The sequence below is a fragment of the Oncorhynchus kisutch genome, linkage group LG1 (genome assembly GCF_002021735.2).
Source record: "Oncorhynchus kisutch isolate 150728-3 linkage group LG1, Okis_V2, whole genome shotgun sequence".
Taxonomy (NCBI): Eukaryota; Metazoa; Chordata; class Actinopteri; order Salmoniformes; family Salmonidae; genus Oncorhynchus; species Oncorhynchus kisutch.
Genome location: NC_034174.2, coordinates 39,568,765 through 39,581,690, shown reverse-complemented (window position 1 = coordinate 39,581,690; position 12,926 = coordinate 39,568,765). Strand labels below are relative to the sequence as shown.

The window sequence follows — 12,926 nt, the reverse complement described above, 5'->3', positions numbered from 1 at the left end:
CCAATGCGGTCTTGTAAACAAATCGTTCGTGGCCGGTGTTTGCTTGTTTGCAGACTTTTTGTACAGCTTTGACAGTGCTACTGTATCTTTTTTGACACGCAAAGACCCAAACAGCGTTCCATAGTATGTATGTCGTGAAGCAAATAGCAGTGACGCTATTACTGTGTAACTCCGGTAGGGCAACATCTGAGAAATAGCGCACTTGGTAGTGTGTACTGGTGCTCGACCAGTCGACGAAAAAGCCAACATCACCCACGACAGAGAACAATTGAATGTCAAGGGCAATGAATACCATTATCTTGGCGTTAATGGTTTTCGCCTTTGAGTTGTCTCGCTGAAATGTTCTTACTCTTCAAAATGACTGCTCGACTTGTTGACTGCTCGATCCACACAGCAGACATTATGTGGGCTAGGTTAGGAATGCTGTGTTGCACATGTAGCGCAAATTTTATGTGGCATATTACGTCATGTAACTATGTTATATAGGTATGCATGGTAGTTTTGACATCGGTTTTTAACATCGGTGTTAACCTTGACATCGGCCAATACCGATGTTGGCATTTTTAGCTAATATCGGCCGATTCCGATATGTTCACCGATATATTGTGCATCTCAAATGGGGATCCTAATAAAATACCAAATGTTGGAGCATAACTAACAAAATTACAGTTAACGAAAAGGTACCCTTAATCCAGTATAAACTAAGGTATATAATGTCTTATTCAAAAGACAAATTTCACAAATTCTATAGCACAACAGCAGAATCATGTCTTAAGTGTAAAACTAACAATGACTCAATAATCCATGCTTTCTGGAAATGCTATAAAGTCCAAAAGTTATGGGCGGAGCTAGAAAGTTGGCTGTCAGAAGTATTACAATGTAAATGAACTTTTAATCCTTCTGTCTACATGGCATATGGGGGTGTAGTGAGATACCCAGTGGATTGGACGATTTTCTTCTCAACACTTATCTTGAAGAAACATATACTAAAAACTTGGAAATCAATCAACCCTCCATCATTAACACAATGGAAAATCTAATGATTTATTATTGAAATAGCATGGGCAACTGAGGGGAAAAAACAAAGGCCATATGGCAAACAATAGTGCAGGCACTGGGGAGGGGGGGTGAGCATGGGGCTCTGGGCAGATGAGATGTAGTCGTTGTTTATGTGCCTCTGTAAGTTGTTGTTTGTATGTGTATGTGTGTATCTGGTGTGAAAAAATTATGTATACTGTAGCAGTAAAACGTTTGGACACACCTACACATTCAAGGATTTTTATCTTTTTTTAAAACTATTTTCTACATTGTAGAATAATAGTGAAGACATCAAAACTATGAAAAAATATTCCACCTCCTGGTAGTGGTTCCCAAGTATTCAATAGGATAACATTTTTACCCAACTAGGTCTTTGTCAGTGTAACTGACAGTTAGACTTACAGGTTATGTCGTTGTCTTTTGTTTGAATTGTTTACGTGTCAGCTGTGCGGGGGAAATGATAATACAAGCGGAAATACGTAGCTAATACTGTTGTAACGGGGATCCTTATTGTAGCAACACACTTTTGGAGGGAAGGCAATCCTGCGCTGCTTTAGCTAAGTTTTCATGTCATCGGGTGTAGTTCATAAAGGTTGAGGAGTGTATGTTAGGATGAAGTGTGAATTCATGCCAGGAGTAATAAGTGTGAAGTTTGATTTCCTCCCTTCTGTAATAAGCAGCCAATGAGGTATTTTTCCTTTATTCATGTGTTTAATCTGAACCCATTATAACGCTGGTTAAACTGTTATGTATGTAAGCACTTCAGAGTTATACCAAGCTAATAAGTCACTCGTAAGATAAGGTTGTAAGAGTGTGCTTAACTGTATTTTTCATTTACTTTATAGTTCTCACGGAAGGTGATAATTCTGACTAAAACTACAGAATAAAGCCGCCAGTTAAAATCAAGGAACGGTTGTGCTCGTGGTTACTGAAGGGAGCTACAGTCAGGTTCATTAGACCTAGAGCCACAGACTGTTGAAGTTAATTCTAGAAGTATGGTATTAGCATTGTATCTGACCCACCTTTCCTTTTAATTAAAAATGGCACTCACATTCCATGTACTGCTGCAGCTGGATGAAGTCCACAGGGCTCAAATCCCTCCCGTCTGGGTTTGTAGCTGTGTTTTTAGCTAGGTCTGGAGCCGCCATGGTCGCAAGTTTCTCCCACACTGGCCAGAGAGACTGAGGTAGAGAGACAGGAGAGTGACTGAGAAGGAGAAAAAATATGAATCCCTACACCCCCAAAAAATACAATGAGAGAAAATAAATTTGACCACTTTGAGTCCAGAAGCAGTAAATTAGCAAGTCGGCGAAGAAGGTGAGATAGTTGAGACATTCACTATCTATGATTAGTGAGCGTGACGTCCCACGAAACAGGTTTGTCCCCATTCTTTGCGCAGCATCACACATACTGAGTGTACAAAACATTAAGAACATCTTCCTAATATTTTGTTGCAACCCTCCCCCATTTTGCCCTCAGAACAGCCTCAATTTGTCGGAGCATGGACTCTACAAGGTGTCGAAAGCGTTCGACAGGGATGCTGGCCCATGTTGACCCTAATGCTTCTCACAGTTGTGTCAAGTTGGCTGGTGGACCATTCTTGAAACACACGGGAAACTGTTGAATGTGAAAATCCCAGCAGCGTTACAGTTCTTGACACAAACCTGACATCTACCACCATTCCTCCTTCAAAGGCACTTAAATCTTTTATCTTGTCCATTCAACCTCTGAATGGCACACATACACAATCCATGTCTCAATGCTTAAAAATCATTCTTTAACCTGTATCCTCCCCTTCATCTACACCAGGCCTGGGCAAAAGCCGGCCCAGGGGCCGTATGAGGCCCGCATCCTAATTTCAATACCGCCTGCGGAATCATGCTCAGATCACATAAAGAATTTGCAACAGTAGTTTTGAAAAAAGTATTTGTTATTCAAATTAAAAGCCCAATGAATACTCGCCTTTGTGTAATCCTTTACTCCCAACGCTTGTGGGACATTTATTTTGAAGGCACGTATAAATAACAACTGCACGAGGACAGACAGTTACTGACAGGCTGACATACACATCACAGTTACAAATAGTAGGTAGCTAGAAATTGAGCAAAAATGTGTTTATCAAAGATTTCAAAGAAAAGGAAAGTAGACAATGAACTTGTCCCGACACTTACAAACGAAGCATAAGAGAAATATAAGAATATGTATTCTGAGGGCAAGTGCATCGAAAAAGTTGCTTTCTCAGTTGAAAAAGCAGCAAGGCCTTTTCACAACACTGCATTCAGCAAATAATGGAATCGTGAGAGCTAGCTATGTACTGTCTCACAAAATTGCTAAAGATACAGTTGAAGTCGGAAGTTTACATACACTTAGGTTGGAGTCATTAACTCGTTTTTCAACCACTCCACACATTTCTTGTTAACAAACTATAGTTTTGGCAAGTCAGTTAGGACATCTACTTTGTGCATGACACAGGTATTTTTTCCAATTGTTTACAGACAGATTATTTCATTTATAATTCACTGTATCACAATTCCCGTGGGTCAGAAGTTTACATTCACTAAGTTGACTGTGTCTTTAAACAGCTTGGAACATTCCAGAAAATGATGTCATGGCTTTAGAAGCTTCTGATAGGCTAATTGACATCCTTTGAGTCAATTGGAGGTGTACCTGTGGATGTATTTCAAGGCCTACCTTCAGACTCAGTGCCTCTCTGCTTGACATCATAGGAAAATCAAAAGAAATCAGCCAAGACCTCAGAAAAAAAATTGTAGACCTCCGCAAATCTGGTTCATCCTTTGGGAGTATTTTCCAAACGCCTGAAAGTACCACTTTCATCTGTACAAACAATAGTAGGCAAGTATAAACACCATGTGACCACGCAGCCATCATACCGCTCAGGAAGGAGATGCGATCTGTCTCCTAGAGATGAACGTACTTTAGTGCGAAAAGTGCCAATCCCAGAACAACAGAAAAGGACATTGTGGAGATGCTGGAGGAAACAGGTACAAAAGTATCTATATCCACTGTAAACCGAGTCCTATATCGACATAATCTGAAAGGCCGCTCAGCAAGGAAGAAGCCACTGATCCAAAACCGCCATAAAAAAGCCAGACTACAGTTTGCAACTGCACATGGGGACAAAGATCGTACTTTTTGGAGAAATGTCCTCTGGTCTGATGAAACAAAAATAGAACTGTTTGGCCATAATGACCATCGTTATGTTTGGATAAAAAAGGGGGAGGCTTGCAAGCCAAAGAACACCATCCCAACCGTGGAGCATGGGGGGTGGCAGCAATATGTTGTGGGGTTGCTTTGCTGTGGGAGGGACTGGTGCACTTCACAAAATAAATGGCATCGTGAGGTAGGAAAAGTATGTGGATATATTGAAGCAACATCTTAAGACATCAGGCAGGAAGTTAAAGCATGGTCACAAATGGGTCTTCCAAATGGACAATGACCCCAATGTCACGCCCTGGTCTAAGTATTTTTTGTTTATCTTCATGTATTGGGTCAGGCCAGGGTGTGGCATGGGGTTTTTGTATTGTGGTGTGTTTGTCTTGGGGTTTTGGTGTGTATGTATTGGGATTGTAGCTAGTGGGGTGATCTATGGCCAAAGTCTATGGCTGTCTGGAGTGGTTCTCAATCAGAGGCAGGTGTTTATCGTTGTCTCTGATTGGGAACCATATTTAGGCAGCCATATTCTTTGAGTTTGTCGTGGGTGATTGTCCTTAGTGTCCTCTGTGTTAGTTTGCACCAGTTTTAGGCTGTTTCGGTTTTCACATTACGTTTATTGTTTTTGTAAGTTCGTGTTTCTTTATTATTTAATAAACATGGATTGCAATAGTCACGCTGCATTTTGGTACGTTCCTTGCTACACCTCCTCGTCCGAGGAGGAGATAGAAGAAAGCCGTTACAGAATCACCCACCACAAACGGACCAAGCAGCGTGTCAACAGGCAGGAGCAGCCCAAAGAGGAGATGCGTAAGAAGGATTTCTGGACATGGGAGGAAATCCTCAACGGGAGAGGACCCTGGGCTAAACCAGGGGAGTGTAGCCGCCCAAAGGTGCAGCAGGAGAAGAGGCAACAGGAGCAGCCCAAGGAGGAGTACAGTATGGACTATACTTCTTGGGAGGAGATAGACAGGTGGGTGGTCGACCCAGGGAGAGTGCCGGAGCCCGCCTGGGATTCGATGGAGCAGTGCGCGGAAGGTTACAGGAGAATGAGGTTGGCGAAGCAAGCACGGCGGCGCGGACGGAAGCCCGAGAGTCAGCCCCAAAAATGTATTGGGGGGGGGGGCTCACAGGGAGTATGGCTATGCCAGGTAGGAGACCTGCGCAAACTCCCTGTGCTTACCGGGGGGCTAGAGAGACCGGGCAGGCACCGTGTTATGCAGTGGTGCGCACGGTGTCCCCAGTGCGGGTGCATAGCCCGGTGCGGTATATTCCAGCTCCTCGGATCGGCCGGGCTAGAGTGGGCATCGAGCCAGGTAAGGTTGGGCAGGCTCGGTGCTCAAGAGCTCCAGTGCGCCTGCACGGTCCGGTCTATCCAGTACCACCTCCACACCCCAGCCCTCCGGTAGCAGCTCCCCGCACCAGGCTTCCTGTGCGTGTCCTCGGTTCAGTACCACCAGTACCAGCACCACGCATCAGGCCTACAGTGCGCCTCGCCTCTCCAGCGCTGCCGGAGCCTCTCTCCTCTCCTGCGCTGCCGGAGTCTCCCGCCTGTTCAGCGCAGCCAGAGCCTTTCTCCTCTACAGCGCTGCTGGAGTCTCCCGCCTGTTCAGCGCAGCCAGAGCCTTTCTCCTCTCCTGCGCTGCCGGAGTCTCCCGCCTGTTCAGCGCAGCCAGAGCTGCCAGCCTGCATGGAGCAGCCAGAGCTGTCAGTCTGCATGGAGCAGCCATATATGTCAGTCTGCATGGAGCAGCCAGAGATGTCAGTCTGCATGAAGCAGCCCGAGCTGCCAGTCTGCAATGAGCTGCCAGTCTGCAAGGAGCTGCCAGTCTGCAAGGAGCTGCCAGTCTGCAAGGAGCTGCCAGTCTGCACGGAGCTGTCAGTCTGCAAGGAGCTGTCAGTCTGCAAGGAGCTGTCAGTCTGCAAGGAGCTGCCAGTCTGTAAGGAGCTGCCAGTCTGCGGCGAGCTGCCAGTCTGCACGGAGCCGCCAGAGCTGCCAGTCTGTAAGAAGCCGCCAGAGCTGTCAGCCTACATGGAGCAGCCAGAGCCGCCAGTCAGCGTGGAGCAGCCAGAGCCGCCAGTTAGCATGGAGCAGCCAGATCTTTCAGTCTGCCAGGATCCGCCAGTCAGCCAGACTCTTCCAGATCTGCCAGTCAGCCAGACTCTTCCAGATCCGCCAGTCAGCCAGACTCTTCCAGATCTGCCAGTCAGCCAGACTCTTCCAGATCTGCCAGTCAACCAGACTCTTCCAGATCTGCCAGTCAACCAGACTCTTCCAGACCTGCCAGTCAACCAGACTCTTCCAGATCCACCAGTCAGCCGGGATCTGCCAGAACTGCCAGTCGGCCAGGATCTGCCAGTCGGCCAGGATCTGCCAGTCGGCCAGGATCCGCCAGTCAGCCAGGATCCGCCAGATCCGCCAGTCAGCCAGGATCTGCCAGTCAGCCAGGATCTGCCAGTCAGTCAGGATCTGCTGAAACCACCAGCCAGCCAGGATCTGGTAGATCTATCTACCTGCCTGAGCTTCCTCTCACTCCTGAGCTTCCTCTCACTCCTGAGCTTCCTCTCACTCCTGAGCTTTCTCTCACTCCTGAGCTTTCTCTCACTCCTGAGCTTTCTCTCACTCCAGAGCTTTCTCTCACTCCAGAGCTTTCTCTCACTCCCGAGCTTTCTCTCACTCCCGAGCTTCCCCTCAGTCCCGAACTGCCTCAGTCCCGAGCTGTCCTTCAGTCCCGATCTGCTCCTCAGTCCAGTGGGGTTCTGGGTGAGGACTACTAGGCCATGGTCGGCGGAGAGGGTGGACTATCCAGGGACGCGAGAAGAGGGGACTTAGACATTGACTGAGTGGGGTCCACGTCCCGCGCCGGAGCCGCCGCCATGGACAGACGCCCACACGGACCCTCCCTATTGTTTTGAGGTGCGTTCGGGAGTCCGCACCTTAGGGGGGGGGGGTTCTGTCACGCCCTGGTCTAAGTATTTTTTGTTTATCTTCATGTATTGGGTCAGGCCAGGGTGTGGCATGGGGTTTTTGTATTGTGGTGTGTTTGTCTTGGGGTTTTGGTGTGTATGTATTGGGATTGTAGCTAGTGGGGTGATCTAGCAAAGTCTATGGCTGTCTGGAGTGGTTCTCAATCAGAGGCAGGTGTTTATCATTGTCTCTGATTGGGAACCATATTTAGGCAGCCATATTCTTTGAGTTTGTCGTGGGTGATTGTCCTTAGTGTCCTCTGTGTTAGTTTGCACCAGTTTTAGGCTGTTTCGGTTTTCACATTACGTTTATTGTTTTTGTAAGTTCGTGTTTCTTTATTATTTAATAAACATGGATTGCAATAGTCACGCTGCATTTTGGTCCGATCCTTGCTACACCTCCTCGTCCGAGGAGGAGATAGAAGAAAGCCGTTACACCCAAACATACTTCCAAAGTTGTGGCAAAATGGCTTAAGGACAACAAAGTCAAGGTATTGGAGTGGCCATCACAAAGCCCTGACCACAATCCTATAGAACATTTGTGGGCAGAACTGAAAAAGCGTATGCGAGCAAGGAGGCCTTTTAACCTGACTCAGTTACACCAGCTCTATCAGGAGGAATGGCCCAAAATTCACCCAACTTATTGTGAGAAGCTTGTGGAAGGCTACCCAAAACATTTGACCCAAGTTAAACAATTTAAAGGCATTAAAGGCAATGCTACCAAATACTAATTGAGTGTATGCAAACTTCTGACCCACTGGGAATGTGATGAAAGAATTAAAAGCTGAAATAAATAATTATCTCTACTATTATTCTGACATTTCACATTCTTAAAATAAAGTGGTGATCCTAACTGACCTAAAACAGGGAATTTGTACTAGGATTAAATGTCAGGAATTGTGAAAAACTGAGTTTAAATGTAGTTAGCTAAGGTGTATGTAAACTTCCGACTTCAGTTGTAGCAAGCCATTCACTGAGGACAAATTCATTAAAGAATGTTTAATTGACTCTGCAGCAATACTTTGCCACGACAAGAAAGAGCTGTTTGAAAACGTTTACCTGTCAAGACGAACAGTGACACGGCGTGTTGAGCACATCTACAGAATATGGAACAACAGTTGAAAAACAAGGTAAAGGATTCCACCTATTTCTCATTGATCCTGGATGAGACCAGTGATGCACGTGACACTGCAAACTTGTTGATATTCTTACGAGGCATAACCCCAGACTTGGAAATTACAGAGGAGCTTGCTTCAGTGCAGTCAACGAAGAGCGCAACCACAGGGAAAGATTTATTGGAGGAGGTTAATAAGTGTGTGGCAAAGCTGGGACTGAGTTTTGAAAAGTTATCCAGTGTGACCAGTGATGGGTGCCCAAACTTTACAGGAAAAAACGTTGGCCTTTTGAAAAGGATACAAGATCAAGTAGCTGAGCTGAACCCAGATCAGAAAATTATTTTATTCATTATTCATCAGGAGATGCTCTGTAAATGTGTTCTGAAAATGAGCTATGTTGTGGATACAGTCACTAAAGTGGTAAACTTCATATGCGCTAAATCTTTAAACCACAGGCAGTTTGTCTCACTGTTGGAAGAGACCGAGTCGGGTCATGCATATCTACACCCTACCACACAAACGTGAGATGGCTGAGTTTGGGGAAAGTGCTTAAAAGAGTGTGGGACCTGAAATCGGAGATTGCTGAGTTTTTGCAAATGAAAGGGAAAATATGTGGATTTCCCTCAACTGCAACATAAAGAATGGTTGGCTGGTTTTGCCTTTACTGTGGACATCATGGACCTCATGAATGATCTGAATTCCAAACTACAAGGGAAGGGCCTTTTTGCACATCAGATGTACAGCCTTGTCAAAGCCTTCAAGGGGAAATTTCTCCTCCTGACCCGCCAAGTAGAAGCCAACAATCTCACCCAATGTCTGACACTACTAGTCTGTTCCCTATCAGATGATGAGCGGGAGAAGTATACATCACTGCGGCGATACATCACTGCTGCGTGCTTTGAAAGGTGAGTTTTCTCATCGTTTTGAGGATTTCAAAGTGTTGGAAAATGACATGCTGTTGGTTCCTCTCCTTTCACCTTCAATGTGGATAACACTTCCACCTACTTGCAACTTGAATTTATCGATCTCCAGTCTGATGCAGTGATTGGAGAACTATTCAAAACAATGTCACTGACGATGTTCTATGCCTCTCTCGATGAACAAAACTTTCTAAGGATTAGAAGTCATGCTCAGAAGATGTTTGGAGTGTTTGGGTCAACTTATGTATGCGAACAGACATTTTCAGTGATGGAATATAATAAGTCAAGGCACAGATCATCTCTTACTGACTCTCACCTCTCAGCAATCCTGCGCATAGCGACGCAAGAAACTATACCAGGCTTCACTGCTCTAGTCAATGCCCATCAGAGACTTCACTCCTCACACTGATTGAGTAGTTTAAATGTAATGTTGAGCTCTCTCTCTTTTTTGTGCATATCCGTTAACAAGAGTTCTGTCCGTGGTGCTGAATGCACAGTGTACTTTTCCCTCCATGTAGTTCATTGCATGTTTAATAATGAAAATACCTATCAAAGGGAGAACATGGATGTAGTTTATTTCTGTGCATGTTAAAAAAGTTAAATAAGTAGCATATCTGGACGTGATTTACAGTAGATATATCTGTCAACAGAGTCATACACATGATGTATAATCCTGTAATATGATTCTGGCCCGCAATAACAAAAATATATTCTAATGTGGCCCTCCATGGAACATAATTGCCCAGGCCTGATCTACACTGATTGAAGTGGATTTAACAAGTGACATCAATAAGGGATCATAGCTTTCACCTGGTCAGTCTGTCACGGAAAGAGCAGATGTTATTAATGTTTTGTACACTCAGTGTAGCTCCTTACCAGTGTGTCATTTTCCTACCTAAGCCCTAAATTCCTTAATGCCTATCACATTTGTTATTTCCTCACACCCCATCTCAAGATAACGTCAAAACCATGTTCTAATCAAATACATCCAGAGGGACACTTTCTAGTTTCATACTCAGATGAAAAGAGACTGGCAAAATGTGATGGCGAATCTCCAGCTGGCCCAGGCAGTGGAATCCTGCCTGTTTGGGTTTACTCTTCCAATTAAGGGAATCATTTGAGCATGACTCTCATCACCCAAGGAAAATGTCTTCATTCTACGTCAGTACTTTGTTCCAATGGCCTGGAAACTTTTGTGGAAAATCAAATTACTTAAGAGAGAATCAACAACAGACTATAATGCACACTGCTGCTCATTTCATAACTACATTTGATGAATGAGGATGTCACTAAATCAATTCAAATCAAATCAAATGTATTTATATAGCCCTTCTTACATCAGCTGATATCTCAAAGTGCTGTACAGAAACCCAGCATAAAACCCCAAACAGCAAGCAATGGATTGACAATAGAATACATTACATTACACCAAAATGACAAAAAGAGAAAATACAATAATTCAGAGGCTTGAAGGTTGTCAAACAATTGTCAAACATTGGGATTAAGGGTATATTGTTTAACTCCCTGATTTGATTTCATTCTATCTTGACAGGGTACATCCTGTAATGTCCTTTACTGGATTAACAGAGTAATGTCAGATTAAATATTTTAGAAACCCAGGTTGAGAAAAACTGCTGACATACAGTAGTGGGCTGCAGTATACCAACATCATGATTCTTGACACCAGCTTTGATCTAGTATGAGGAGATGAAGTTGTGGCATCTCTAATGCATGGCTGACTCAAGGATCAAATACAATGAGTTACTCAATCAGTCACCTACACACTTTACCTACACTACAATTTTGACAAAGCAGGATCCCATGAGGAAATAGTGGGAAGGGTAGGGAAACTGGTCTAAGAGCAGAAGGTATGAAAAGCACAAGCATCCTTAAAATTACTTTTATATGGAATGTATATTTTGTTCTGTGTAAATCATTCCATATGTAGCCTACACAGATGAACCAATATTTATACAAACTTGAGTTGAGAAATAATGACAATGGATCCATTGGAAGTCTTACAGGTCAAACATAAAATTACACTGTAGACTAAAGTGACCAAAATCAGTTCCAAGTTGTTAGTCAAACAAGTCCAGCACGCGGTGATAGGCTGGCATAGAGAAAATATGTTGTTTGACCTATTATGGAAAATAATAAAAAAAATGTAAACAATTAAAAAACCCTCGGGTGCCAAAGCCTACACATTGCGTGGTATCGACAAATGGTAATTGCTCTTTCAGTAGGCTACCCTCATTGTTTACAGGTGAAGACGAATCAATTGTAAGGGAATGTAATAACAGCTTACTTTGGTGAAGTGCGTCCTAATGGATGGCTCTGGTGACGAGGGACAAGTGGACCCGAAAGAAACGCGCTATCCACAGTAGAATTCGGTCGAATATGGATGGTTAGGACGGCTACACGACTGCTATGGCCACAACTAAATGAGCAGATGTTGTTAGTGTATTAGAGCATTATATAAATCCAAGGGATTAGTGGGCGGGGAAGGGCTTGCAGTTTGCGACAATTACACTAGCACCCCCTTGGTGACAGTATTATAGGACAGTTCCTATCTACATTTTGGGAAATGGAGTGTAATTTAAGGAGTAACGTAATCCATTGTGACGGGGGGGGGGGGGGGGGGGGGTTCTCGCGTTTGACAATGGATAATTGACAGAATAGGCTACTACAGATTACAAATACAAGAGCCACGGAATTGTTATCGAATGGACAGGTGAGGAAGAATACAATGTAGTGAATATGTAAACTTTGTTACAATATGGGGGCAATAAAAAAAAAATCACAGTAGTCTGGCTGACACCTAAATCGAAAACACGTTTTTATTTATTACGCCGATTGTTCTTCTTTAAAAGTTTTATGGCAGACTACATCTATTGGTGTATTGCCACCATCTACGGTACGGGGTATTGAGATACTACCAAATACATAAAGAAATCAAAACAACCCCTCCTTCAGTCACATCCTCAGGCTCATGTGCCTTTGAGGGCGGGGCATTCATCGACAGGATTCATTGTTGCCTTAGCAGAACGGGGAGGCAGCTACCTAGATTTGTCCAATAGAAACTCTCGTTGAACGTTTTGCAACTGTTCGGACTAATGATTACACCCCAGCTCTCCTTGCGCTGTGAGTCACGTGGGTCGCGTTAGCCAGGCTACAATCACAGGGCAGATGGAAAACTGCCATTTATTCTATTATTGTATTTGTACAAAGATTTTTTGGGACAGATCTTGAGCATTTGTTTTTTAGATCAATTGGTGATAGGGTTAAGCTTGATGGTAAAGATGTGTTACTTTTATTTAATAATCAGGATTTAGATCAGAACAAAATATGCATAATTAATATCTTTATGTATGGTAAATATGTTATACATACATGCAGGTGGGCTAAAGAAAAGCCCAAATTCTTAGTTTTTAAAATGGAATTGAAAAAAACCCAAAACGAAATACCTGTGAAGTCTTATGTATTTTTGTTTAAATGTGTATTACAATCATTTCGCTACACCCGCAATAACATCTGCATGTGACCAATAAAATTAGATTTATATCCCTGAGTATAAAGTTTATTTTTTTGTATACTGTGTTGTAAAGTATGACTGTATATTTAGTTATATTTGACGCTAATAACAAATAAATAAAATGCAGGTGGAATATTTCATCATCAATATGACTTCAATACATGAACAAGTTGAAACATGGTT

At 43.6% G+C, this 12,926-nt stretch overlaps 1 protein-coding gene across 2 annotated transcripts in view; it reads right to left on the bottom strand.

Moving 5' to 3' along the window:
• LOC109902505 (diacylglycerol kinase alpha) overlaps positions 1-11,831 on the bottom strand; it is a 38,387-nt gene extending 26,556 nt beyond the window's left edge. The window contains exons 1-2 of one of the 2 annotated variants that reach the window (XM_020498945.2): positions 11,517-11,831; positions 2,090-2,219 (exon numbers count right to left, since the gene is read on the bottom strand). In XM_020498945.2, coding sequence (XP_020354534.1) covers positions 2,090-2,186 — 97 coding nt within the window. In that variant the 5' untranslated portion in view covers positions 2,187-2,219; positions 11,517-11,831. The remainder of the gene's footprint in view (positions 1-2,089; positions 2,220-11,516) is intronic. The other variant, XM_031823907.1, reaches the window with a different exon arrangement.
• Positions 11,832-12,926: the final 1,095 nt, after the last annotated feature.